The sequence below is a fragment of the Musa acuminata genome, chromosome BXJ3-7, assembly GCF_036884655.1.
Source record: "Musa acuminata AAA Group cultivar baxijiao chromosome BXJ3-7, Cavendish_Baxijiao_AAA, whole genome shotgun sequence".
Taxonomy (NCBI): Eukaryota; Viridiplantae; Streptophyta; class Magnoliopsida; order Zingiberales; family Musaceae; genus Musa; species Musa acuminata.
In genome coordinates this window covers 4690301-4703341 of record NC_088355.1, presented here as the reverse complement: position 1 = coordinate 4703341, position 13041 = coordinate 4690301, and the positions used below count along the sequence as shown (strand labels likewise).

Sequence of the window (13041 nt, the reverse complement as noted above, 5' to 3'; positions counted from 1 at the left end):
ATCAATGCAGAACATATGCAACATAAGAAGCAGTACTTCAGAAAAATTTATACCTAATTTCTGCTATTATATCCATCTCATCAGACAGTCAAGTTATTTTTCACTTATTAAACACTAATCATCATCTGCATCAAGCAAGCCCTCAATATTAAAAAGAGTTGTAAAAACTCCATGAAATGACCAAAACAAAACAATGCAACTTGCCACTGTGGCCTCAAATCAGACAAAAAAGCAAAGGGTTATAGTTCTGGATACAGATGATGTATTATAAAATCGATATGAAAGAAGATAAAGGCATAGATAATCTAACCAGTTACTGGATGGTATCATGACTTCCTGAATAGATGGTTTGCCAACATATCAGATATCCCTGAGAAAGGAATGCTCTCACACCCGAACAGTTCTTCAAGCTTAGAGTCACATAAAACAGACGTGTTTGAAGAATCCTAAAAGAAGTTAAAGCAGAGAATTCAAATTGAAAAGAGAAAGATTTATTTCTAATCAATCACAGGGATTTTCTTCAAAGAAACACGAGATAACTTGCTACCAAGAAAGCAATATCAGAATTTTCTGATACTGGTGACATTCAAATAAAATGTAAAACCATAAAAGCCTTAGGAGTTAAACAAAAGTACCACAATTTACACTGGAAGAGGAAAAAAGATATCAGCACCGTAATACAAGCCAAGAAGAAATATATTATAGATCTCTGAAGCAGCATTCAAATGCATGAATACATGATATCTTGTGCATCTTTGATGTAAAAGAACTAGTGCTGTGATAATGAACGTAGATAGAACTTACCTACAGCTGGTTAGCGTTTATGTAATCCCGCACACGACTCAAAGCCTCAGATTGGAGCATTTCTCTTTCCTCACTTCCAAAACAATTGACCAGTGCTCCAGAAATAACAAGAGGACATTCATCAGCATCAGGTTTGGTAATGTCAGTTGCTGCAACATCTACAACCTTTAGCTTTTTAGATTCAGGACCTGTATCTTCTGCAAGAAGTAGATTCAAGTCCATTTAGGTTGTCATTACATATATGTACACTTAAATAGATGAGATGATTCACATACTTGGATAACCAAGTGGTTGTATATGCTTAGATAATAGCTTGTTCATCTTAAACATTTCAGTACTGTCAGTCTCAAACACCCACCTTAGTTCATCGTTGCAGATGATCTTACTCTTGTTATTAGGATATTGAAGATTGTTTTACGGATGTAAGCCCATAGCTGTTTCACAATCTGATTGTAATATGTGATTAGTAGTGCATGCATAATTCAATAGAAATCACTCCAGAAAGGTGTCATGCACATTAACAAATGAGTTGACTGATAGAGGAACCTGAGTTCTTGACATTGCTGCCTCACCAACAATGAGCTGGAGTTCAGGTGAAACACCACAAACTGTATTTAGACCCCCGGGACCACCTCATTTTTTGGCTTAGGTGGTGCACTGCACAAAGAAGAAATGTTGATAAACCAGCACAAATACCACAAAATCCATACTTATGAGCATATGTAAAAGCAGTGAAGATGCATATTTCTTGGTATAGAAAGTCAACAAACACATTAATTTTTTACTGATAAAACATTGTGATGATTCATATCCATTCTTTCATGAAAAATCAAACAAACCCAACAAAATAAAATGAAGAACAAAGTCAGTGTTCAATCAATTTCTCAGCATAACCAGAAAACAGTAGTTCCCAATGTGTCTTAGACCTAGAGTATAAAAATCAAGAAGGGTCAGATTTTCTTCTCAAGATAATCAGATATCTCAACATAAATTAATAATCATGACCTTTCTTATTACCAGTTATGAAACTGTCCTTACGATTTTCACCATGTTATGATGGTAGTCAAGTAGCATTTATTCCTAGAGACAACATTATAGATGTCCAGCATTGTCTATGTTAGCAATACTTTCTTTTTCTGTTCCTTTAGGCGCATCATCTCATAGCTAACCTCTTTCCCATCAATTCACCACGCCATCTGACAAGCCTTTCTATTTTCATTATCAGAGTGGCTGCAAGTGTATAGCCAGAAGGCTCCAGTAAAGGACTCAATAGATCTTAGTTTGCCTTGCCATTATATAGGCACAAAACACAAAATATCAGCTTTCCCAGCACTTAAAATTCTTTGAAATAAATATTAAAATTCTCTATTTCATGCAAGTTTACTGTAATCGTCAGACTCATTTTGCATGACCCACATGGCCTTTCATCTCCACCTCTTGTGTGCTAGTGCAAGCCATGCAGGAAGATACAACTAGGGAAAAATGACAAAAAAAATCAGAAAATGATATAAACTTCAAATCTAAAGGCCTTATTAAAGATAACTTGTGAGAATCACCAAGGAAACAGTAAAAACTGGATACTGAAAAGTTATCCTTTTCAAGGTAGCCTCATCTTGTGCCTAACCCAAACCAAAGTTATAAAAACATCCTTAATGTTGATAAAAAAGAGGATACATGCACAGCAGCCACCTTCTAGAAGATGTTAAACTGATCCTGTCACAATCCAACCCAATGGGATACTTGTTAAGTTTGAATCATTGATTCATTGATCCAAAATGCTTCAACATAAGTCACCATAGAACATCTAACCTTATTCACGGGTAGCTCTTTTCAAGTAGATCTTTTATACTCAAGCTACTCAACATGTCCAATTCTCGGTCAGCTCTATATCATTTATTATGATTCATCCTAATTAATAGCTGACTCATTAATTTATTGAGTCTAAACTACTAACAAAAAATACTTAAGCCTAAGTTAATAGTGGTAGGCCAATCTAACTGACTGATCAAGTGTGTTATATGCACACTAACTTTAATAAGTTCATTAACCAGAAATAATTAGTTAGTTTTTGAGCAAAAAAATGATCTATGATCATGAATTAGAGCCAATCTGAAGATTTATAGTACACCAGCTCAAATTGGTTAAATTAAAAAAGGCCAATGGCATAAAAAATTGAGCATAAAAGTTAAACAACCAGAAACCCTCGTCTAAAAGGAGGGGAGCGCATACGAAGTCAAAAAAAGGGCACCTTTCCTTCTGTGCAGCCGCGGACACAGTCAGAGGCCGGACGGCAGTAGGGACCCCCTGCGCCACCTGGTGGAGCTGCTGCTGGAGGTGGTACGCCGCCACCACGGCGGCAGAAGGCAGAGGCGGAGGTGGATGGTGGAAGACGATGCCAGGGCTGTGCTGGTTGGGGAAGGTAGCCGGAGTGGCGACGGCCGCGGACGAAATGGGCTTGGGAGGAGTGATCTGCTGTTGGAGGGGGAGGTGGTGGAGAAAGATGTAAGGGGTATGAGGGGCGGCGGGATGCTGCTGATGGAAGGGCGGTTGAGAATGGGAAGAGGGAGCAGAGGAACGGGAGGAGCCAAGGAGTAGCTCGATCTGGTCGCGAGTGAAGGCGGCGGCCTTGTGGAAGAGGTCGAGCCCTGGTTTGGCCTCGAACAGCCGGACGACGCCAGCGACGGAGGCGGTGGCCGGGTCTGACTGCCGGAGAAGGGGATCGACGCAGCTGGCGATCTCGTGATCGGAAACCGGGGCGATGGCACGCGGGTCTCACACCATCCAACGGCGATCCGAGGTAGCAAGAACTCAAATCGCTCTCCCCGCCCTCTCTCTCGCTCTCGTTGATGGTAAGAAAAATGGAATGACTAAACTACCCTCGAGGCCGTTTTAAATGAGGCAGAATACATGACACGTGATATGCACGTGATTTACCTTTCCGTTTTAGCCACACCACGTTGTCCAAGACCACATCCTGCGCGTTGACCAGTAAGTAAGACTGGCTCGAGTCCTAAATCGGGTCACAAATCGAGTAATCTGATTGAACCCGAATGGACCCAATCTGTTCAGTCTCAGTCGAATACAACCACGACCTGATCGAACCGGCCCACGTTACAAGTACTATATATAACAATTCCATGAAAGCTAAGGGTGTTTCCTGCGAGGCCTGATCACTCGTCAGAAGAAGAAACGGAACCCTTTCGGATTTGGGGAGGAAGCCACCAGGGGAGAGAGGGTGAGCTGAAGGAGCGGGAGCCAACCAGAGCTTTACTTCCCGAGGAACCCTAGTTGACCCCGGGGGAGAATCCGACATAGCTAATCCCGAGCTCGCTTCTTGATCCTTCACCCGTAGTTTTTCCAGGCTCTGCCTGGAAGAAGTCAGGTTGCTTCACCAAAAAGTTACAATTGGCATGTTATTTATTGGTTTGTGTTCGATCAGTTAAGTAAAAGTGAGACCCTGTTGAATGATCTAACTATCTGTTTGCTGCGGATTTGTTTCTCGATGGTACCAATCTCCATGTTTCTGAAATATATTTGCCTCTGATTAATTGTTTACTAGGTCAACAATAGGCATGATGTTTAGAAGTGGAATTAGTGCTTGTACATGTTACAGATGGTCCCGGAGTGTGCATGCTTAGTTGTTGAAGATGCATGTTTGCTGCAACAATCATCTGTTTGATCAGGATTCATTTTAGGGCTTCGTAAGGGATGGAGAATGGCTGTTTATGGATGATGTCTCTGTGATTTTTGAGAGGTGGATCTAATTGTCCTGCATGTGATTGATCTGAGGCGTGAAACTTTTCCTAGCAAATGCTTTCAAGATGTCTTGTTTTGATTAACTCTCCTATATCAGGACACAAAAATCTGTACCTTCTTTAGTCAGATAGGCATTTATTTAATTAAAGATGTGCATCAAGAAGTCTGCCTATTAGTGTTGAAAAACGTAAAACATGTAGATAGAGTAGCAAAGAATAAACTGATTCGTTATTCCTGCTTTTTAGCTTTAATTTTACTTATGCTGCAAATATATTGCAAAAATCTTGTCCGTACAGCATTGTAAATGTGTCTTTCTTTTTTCCTATCTTCTTGCTTGTGCATTTATCATTTTTGTGTATATCAGGGGGAACCTGGTTTGGATAAACTAAAATATAAATAATGTCTGTTCATGGCTGCATCAATCAAGTTATAGATGACAATGGAGAAGATGATGAAGGACCAATTATTTTTAAGAGGCCAAACTCTTCATCAAAACAAAGTCGGTTGATCTGTAGTTCAAAGAAGACAGCTCCCCAAAAGTATGATGGTTTTAATATTACTTCTAATCAAAATGTTGGTAATGGTGATAACTCTCATTTTCAAAATGCTAAAGTGTTCTCTACTGTAAAGCCATCAAGTGAGAAGCCTAATGTGGCAATCTCAAGTTCGCGGTCTTGGGCATCTGTTCAAGATACATCCTATCATAAATCAACAACCAATGATGTGGGACTGGAGCATCAGGATGAGTCATCTCCTGAAGTTCAGGAATCGGATGATTCAAATGATGATAAACCACTGAGCCATAGACTTAATTCAGTTTCTGTGGCAGTTCAGAAGAAAAAATCCACAGATTTGGAGAAGATTGATATGCATTCTTTAGATCATAAGTTTGTAAAGAAGAGTACAGATAAGATGGATTTGGACAAGCCAATCATAAAAAATGAGGATTCTGACTATTCCGATGATGATAAACCACTGAGCTACAAATTTTCTTCTTCAGCAGCAGTTAATAAAAGTGGCTTCTCACGTGTCATGAAGGCACCTCAATCTTCAAAGCCCACTTCACCTCCATCCATGAAGATGAATTCAAACATCAAGGGATTCTCTGATGATTCAGAAGATGAAAAACCACTTCTTTCTAGGTTTCAATCGAAGGCCACTGGTGGTTCTTCTATGGAAGATTCCAATTCAGATGAGAAGCCTTTCTCTTCTAAATTGAAGGTAAATGGTTCTAGCAAGAAGGAAGGAAATAGTGACAATACATTCCCCAAAGGTGGCCAAAAGCGGCCTTTGGGTGGCATTAAACCTACTGAATCTTCAAATATTAAGAAAGTAAAAGTTTCAGAAACTCCTGCTTCTGTGAAAGTAAAACATGAAATTGCTGTAAAGAAAGAAATAAAGGCAGATGACAGTGATCAAATACCAATTGCACAAAGAATGAAGAAAACAGTGTCTTCTAACAGCACATCAGTTAGCAAGAGTGTGTTACATAAAACTCACTCATCATTCAAGACAGATGGCAAGAAAATGAAGACAAATGTCAAGGATTTCAAATATTCAAAGTCATTGAAGGTGCCTCCTGGTTCTGGCGGGGGCCAGAAATGGACTACCTTGGAGCACAATGGTGTTATTTTTCCTCCTCCATACAAGCCCCATGGTGTTAAAATGCTCTACAATGGACAGCCAGTTGATTTGACTCCTGAACAAGAGGAGGTTAGAGTTAAATAATATTTCAATTCCTCATCGTAGAATTCTATATTTGTTCCCTTGTCTCTCTCTTTTGGTACATATTGCAGTTGCTTCTTGTACTTCTGAAAAGACCAGTATTTGTTGAATTCTTGTCAAATTGCAAGGACTTTTGATGATTTACATCTTCAAACCTCTTTTTCCTTTTCTGGATATCTTTGGTTGCAGGTTGCAACAATGTTTGCCGTGATGAAGGACACAGACTATGCCACCAAAAAACAATTTATTGAGAACTTTATGAATGATTGGCGACAAATACTTGGTAAAAATCATGTCATTAAGAAATTTGAGCTATGTGACTTCACTCCAATATATGAATGGCATCTAAGGGAGAAGGAAAAGAAGAAGCAGATGAGTGCCGAGGTAAATTATGCTGCAATCATCTATGTAGTTGCTGACTCGGTGATTTGATGAAATAGATGTGAATGAGTAATGTTTCCTTCATTTTGATCCTTCCATTATCTAGTACAAAGAATAGAATAGTTGTTTGTTTTGTTTTAATACTCTTCATCTTGTACATAAATTGTGGAGGCTTGAGTGCTGCCATCGAATAGAAGTAGTAAGTTGATGTACTTCTGACCCCTTTTTGGTGTGGATGGTAGGCTTCTAGAAACTGCCAGATTCATAGTTTTATGTCAGTTTGTTTGTCATCCATCGCTTCTGATTTAGGGATAACGCTCAGATTGAGAAAAGGCTTTTCTTTTAACCTTTTGCTTTTCATATGTAACACCATAACTGATTAGTGATTTATGTTGGTCTATTCTGTTTGTGCAACTATTATAGCAACATCTTGAACTTTTGTTGTGCATCCCTGATTAAAGATGAGGTAGGAGCTCCTAGGAAGTTCCTTACCTTTCTAACTTTGTTTATGATTTGATCATTTTCTTACACATAAATTTTCTTTTTTCCATCGCTATAGTTTAAAACAGATATTTGGTGAATAAAAATACTTCATTAATTGAAAATGCATCTTAGATGTAATGATCCATGGCATGTTTTCTTCTCCAAATTCAAATCTAGCACATTATATTAGTAAGCAGGAGTTGCTAACTATGTATCTATGCTGTCTATGTAGGAGAAGAAGGCCGTAAAAGAAGAAAAATTGAAGCAAGAGGAGAAATACATGTGGGCTATTGTTGACGGTGTGAAAGAGAAGGTTGATTATAAGTTCTGACTTTATTTCACATTTTTCAATAGTATTTTGTCTTTTCTGATGAAGCTAGTAGATAACGTAATTTATGCTGTATATCTGCTACTGAATTGATAGGAAAAGTCTGAGACTTGAGTAAAGTTGTTGCACCTTTGTTCTTTATTGAGAGTTGTGCATAAATTTATGCACAATTTGATCAAATATAGATTGCAGTACAAGTTTGCTTTATTATGGGCATATTTCATGCAGCTTGAAACATACCATCTGCCACATAATAAGTAGATCCTTACCAGACACTTTGAATTTCAGAAGTCACTGTCACCTACAAGTTTTTAAAAAAAATTTTCTTTTAAGTTGGTATTTTAAGCATCTGTTATTTTGGGAAGAATTTAATGCATACATGATGCAAGATATCTTTCTCTGTCAATGTTATCACCATGTGGGAAGCCTTTACCTCAGGCTTAAGTAACGTACCTTAATATGGTGATGCATATTGTAAAATTTGTGGCCAACCTTTGTCTTTCACATCTTATGCTGGAACTAATGAGTAGGTCTGTTTTAGGTTGGAAATTTCAGAGTCGAACCACCAGGATTGTTTCGAGGCCGAGGAGAGCATCCAAAGGTTCTATTATTATTATCACTATACTGGAATTTAACTGTTAGCTGTCTGTCAGGGTGAATTGGAATGCCAGAAGATCCTGTCATTTCTATTTTCTGCTGAATCTACTGTTGCTTGTTGTAATTCCAGATGGGAAAGCTGAAAAAGAGAATTCGGCCTCGTGATATTACAATTAATATAGGAAAAGATGCACCAATTCCAGAATGTCCAATACCTGGTGAAAGGTAATGTCAGTTAAATTATTAAGGTTGTGGTTAGGCAGTCGCTAGACCAGATCAATCTCGTGAAAAAAGACTGAAATTTTTAATTAGCATTCTAATATTAGCATTTGGCTTACCTTTTTTAGGTGGAAAGAAATAAAACATGATAACACTGTCACATGGTTAGCATTCTGGAATGATCCCATAAATCCAAAAGAGTTCAAGTATGTCTTTTTGGCAGCAAGCAGTTCATTAAAAGGGCAAAGTGACAGGGAGAAATATGAGAAAGCCAGGCTATTGAAGGTAAATTGCTCTTTTGGCTTTGGAAATGACAACAGGCATGAGTTTTTACCAGTAGATTGCTCCACAGGCAACTAGTGAGATGCCATTCTTTTTTTTGTAGGATTATATACATAACATTCGAGCAAACTATACAAGGGACTTTGCCAGTAAAGATCCAACAAAACAGCAGATAGCAGTGGCAACTTACCTTATCGATAAGCTAGCTCTTAGAGCTGGCAATGAAAAGGTACCAATTCATTGACAAAGTTCAACAGTTTCATCCTTGTTTATTAGGCCTTGTGGTTTGTACTGTTAGTGTCTAATCTTCCCAATTTCCTAACCTTCAAATGTCTGGTTGATTCTTGTGTTGACATTCTCAAAACTGGACCACACACCATGTCAACTTTTTCCCCTTAAGATATGCATGTTTATTGCAATGTTATTTCTTTTGGCAAATTATGGTGATAACCTAGATAGATTAGCTATGTGAGCAAGGTTTTAGATTTTGATCAGACTGATATGTATCAGTCAATACTTATCAGTTCAACCAAGAATTGGTACCAGAACTACAGCTTAGTATTGATTGATATCTATTTTTATATTAATTTTCTGTTATATGGGAAAGTATAGGTTAGTTTACTACTTGATATAGTAGCACTGTTCATATCAAGAAGGTGTTGAAACTGGTATTTGACTAAGAATTTAAACCTTGTACCTGAGTACTTATCTGACTGAAAAATATAAACCTTGTCTACTAAAATAACTAGCTGGTATTTGATGTGTTGATGATGCTGTTAAATCATCTCTCACTTGCACGGAAATAATGGTTTGGACATGTAAACATGAGGTTCATATTTATGTTGAGGTGCTCCTGTTGATCCCTAATCTATTGAGAAATCACTTCGTGCATTTGATTCATTTTATTGTATGTTGCAGTTTGGCTTGTTAAACCATGCCATGTAAAAGAAACTTTCTTCTATAACTTTTCCTAGTATCATTTGTTGGTGTCAAACTAGCTTTATTAGCTTGTCATAAATGGGGCAGCTTCTGCTATTGCAGGGCCTGAGAAGGGTTAATCTATGTAGTCTTACCCCTGCAATCGGAGTGACATTTTCTGCTATTCGAACCTTAGCCACTTGGGTTACGAAGGAGCAACCTAGCTTTATTAGCTTGTCATAAAAGAGGCAGCTTCTGCTAATGCAGGGTCTGAGAAGGGTTAATCTATATAGTCTTACCCCTGCAATCGGAGTGACATTTTCTGCTATTTGAACCTTAGCCACTTGGGTTACGAAGGAGCAACCTAACCATGATGACTTTATACAATGCATGAAGACTTGGACATAATGCTTTCATACAATTATGTGCACTGTGGAATTCTCTAAATCAGTTGTGCATTGTGAATTTCCTGGTCATCATATTATGCTTATGTTGAATGAGCTGCATCATAATTAGTCGTTCACCTAATGCTGGAGCATCAATCTTCTAATTGAACTCACTGCCAATGTTTATCCATCAGATTTTAGAACGATTGAAGTCATACTTAAAAGCAAATCTTGGTATTTGCTGTCATATTTAATATTACTTCTGTAGTTCATTTCTTTTCCATGTTACTGAATGATTTTTTGTAAGCTCCTGAGTGTAAAGTTTTTATCTTATGCTTTCGAGGATGGTTGCTCTTTTCTGGGTGTACTTTATCTTGCAATATGGATGTTACTTGTTTATTCTTTTGCCATATAAATCTTTCTACAGGATGATGATGAGGCTGATACTGTTGGTTGCTGCACTCTAAAGGTGGAGAATGTTGAGTTGGTCCCTCCAAACATGTTAAAGGTAGATTCTGGTTATTAGTTCACTTCTATTGTTTCATTTAATTCCTTGTGTAATTTTAACATTATGATTTCTCCAGTTCGACTTCCTAGGTAAAGATTCTATCAGATACTTAAATACCGTGGAGGTTGAACTGCCTGTCTATAAAGCAATTGGAGAATTCCAAACTGGTGAGAGGTGACTACATAATTTATGTAGTTTGTTAAATTTCTGTCAACAGTATGTTTGGATATTAATCAGACATTGTAATTCATTAGCTAAAAAGAGTGATGGAGGTAGAAAGGGTAAGGGTGATGATCTCTTTGACTTGCTGGACACAAGCAAACTCAATGCACATTTGAAGGAACTCATGCCTGGTCTTACCGCCAAGGTTTTCCGTACATACAATGCTTCAATTACCTTGGATGATATAGTAAGTATGAAGATGACAGAAAATATCTGTGTTTTCTTCCCTCTGTTATTCTAAGAATCCAGAGTCTCGTTTCCTTTGAACTGCTTTCTAATAATGCAATCTTGGCATTTCATGACATCCATCTTGAATGGTGGTTGTACTTTTGACTTTAAAGTGCTCAAATGATGCTATAGGGAAGGAGTGCTTGATAAACATGAATTTAAACATGTTTTATTGAGTCTATATTTTTGCTGTATCTTTTACAAAAAAAGTATTAAAATTTATACATGTCCTGTACAATCATTGTACAATATGTCCTATACATGTTTGATTAAAATTTCGATCAAAATATGCACTTACTTTGTTGATACTTCATTCTGGACTGCCACCAGTTTATCATAATCCTATTGCGAAGTGAAATAGGTAAGCATCATACTTTTGTCTATGTTGATTTTGTCATGATATGGCAGTTGAATAAAGAAACCAAGGATGGCTCTGTTCCTGAAAAGATTGCTGTCTATCAGCACGCAAACAAAGAGGTACTGTGGCTTCTTGTGTTTGTCTATTCAGTGATTTATGAATTTATGAGTCATGATGATAATTGATGGTTTCTTTTACAATATAGGTTGCAATTATATGCAATCATCAGCGCAGTGTCTCAAAGTCCCATGAAAACCAAATGTCTAGGCTGAACGAGAAGATAAATGATTTAAAGGTCTGTTGGATTTCTAATTGTCATTATTGATTTTTCTGTAAATTTTCACTAAACATACCTATTTTGTTAATACTGTTGCAAATAGGCCCAGCGGGATGAATTGAAGATGGATTTGAGTAGGGCCAGGAAAGGAAAGCCTCCACTCAAGGATAAAGAAGGGAAGACAAAGAAGAACTTGTCCCCTGAAGTGTAATGGACTTAACCAGATTGTTGAACTTGAAATTTCTTTGAAATGTCGTGTCTGTGATCTGATTCACCTCAACTTGCAGGATAGAAAAGAAGCTCTCTCAGGTTGATGCAAAAATAGAGAAACTTGAGTTGGATAAACAAATAAAAGAGGATCTGAAAACTGTTGCACTTGGAACATCAAAAATTAATTACCTTGATCCCAGAATATCAGTTGCATGGTGCAAGCGCCATGAAGTTCCCATCGAGAAGGTGCATCATCTGCTATCCTCTCTTTCTGAGAAAAGCTTAACATTTATGAAATATATTTTCCATGGCAAACTTTGCATTCAATAGATGGCTTAATTTATTATGCCTTACTCCACAGTTCAGTACGAATCTTTAATTTTCCCCATACAAAGACAGTTTTTTTTTTTTACTTCTAAATCTTGGCCTGTTTTTCTTACCAGATATTCAACAAGTCATTACTTGCAAAATTCGCCTGGGCAATGGACGTCGAGCCCAACTTCAGATTTTAATGGATCATTGTTGGCATGCTTGATTCCTTATATTCCAAGAAAGAAAGAAAGAAACATTCGAGTCATTCACTTTTTATGAGGGAACTCCAAATTTGTTTCTAATGCTCCCAAGCTGCATTAGGGAGCCTCTGGCAACGCCACTACAGAAATTTATGGACACTTTGATCCAAATCAGTAGAGAATTGGATTTCTTGTTGCTTTATATACATCAAGACGTTCATGTTGGCCTCTCCTGGATCTGTTCTTCCCAGAACTAGCTTGCTGTGTGAGCTTTGTTCACTAAATTGGAGGTAGTGCTGGGGATATTGTTGGAATCTAATAGCTACTTGCAATTTAAATCCACTGCCATCTGCAAATCTGTTGTTGTATGTCCTGGATATATTGTTCAAACTCGTGATCTAAAGCCATCACTTGTGGATGTCTCGTTCTCTTAAAACGTTGCAAATATTCCTTCAGCCATGCAAGCGAGTGAACATTTGCTTTACCCCTTAAACAAAGTAAAATCATGAGATGTAAGGATGGATGATGATATCAGCCACTTTACTCCATTCAATTTCATGTTTGCTCCCCTTTTTGAACCATCTGTAACATTTCCTCCTCCTCAATCTTGATTTTTTAAACATGGATTGTCATCTTCCTTTTCTTAATTACAAATATAATAATAATACTACTATATTTTTCAATACAAAAAAGTAGAAACTTAATGACTTACCTATTTCTCATAACAAATCCTACTCTCCGTACACCACTCACTCCTAAAACCACATGCAACTACTATTTACAAGCATTTATATTTATTAGCAACCAAAACACATGAAAACAATAAGAAATATAAATATTAAAAGAA

General features: G+C 37.5%; 1 protein-coding gene and 1 pseudogene across 2 annotated transcripts; one reads left to right on the top strand and one right to left on the bottom strand.

The window, feature by feature from the left end:
* Positions 1-219: 219 nt before the first annotated feature.
* On the bottom strand, positions 220-4117 carry LOC135643741 (uncharacterized; annotated as a pseudogene).
* On the top strand, positions 3976-12549 carry LOC135643571 (DNA topoisomerase 1 beta-like). 2 transcript variants are annotated; one of them, XM_065160683.1, is made up of 16 exons: positions 3976-4186; positions 4925-6273; positions 6475-6669; positions 7382-7462; positions 8019-8078; positions 8205-8299; positions 8422-8578; positions 8679-8804; positions 10307-10387; positions 10464-10554; positions 10642-10796; positions 11246-11314; positions 11401-11490; positions 11576-11679; positions 11760-11928; positions 12126-12549. In XM_065160683.1, exons 2-16 carry the CDS (start codon positions 4960-4962, stop codon positions 12192-12194), a joined length of 2856 nt encoding a protein of 951 aa, XP_065016755.1. In that variant the 5' UTR covers positions 3976-4186; positions 4925-4959; the 3' UTR covers positions 12195-12549. The 2 variants fall into 2 exon arrangements, with proteins under 2 accessions (XP_065016755.1, XP_065016756.1); XM_065160684.1 differs by lacking the exons at positions 3976-4186; positions 4925-6273; positions 6475-6669; ... (4 more) ...; positions 8679-8804; positions 10307-10387 and having other exon boundaries at positions 10465-10561; positions 12126-12427.
* The last annotated feature ends 492 nt before the right edge of the window (positions 12550-13041 follow it).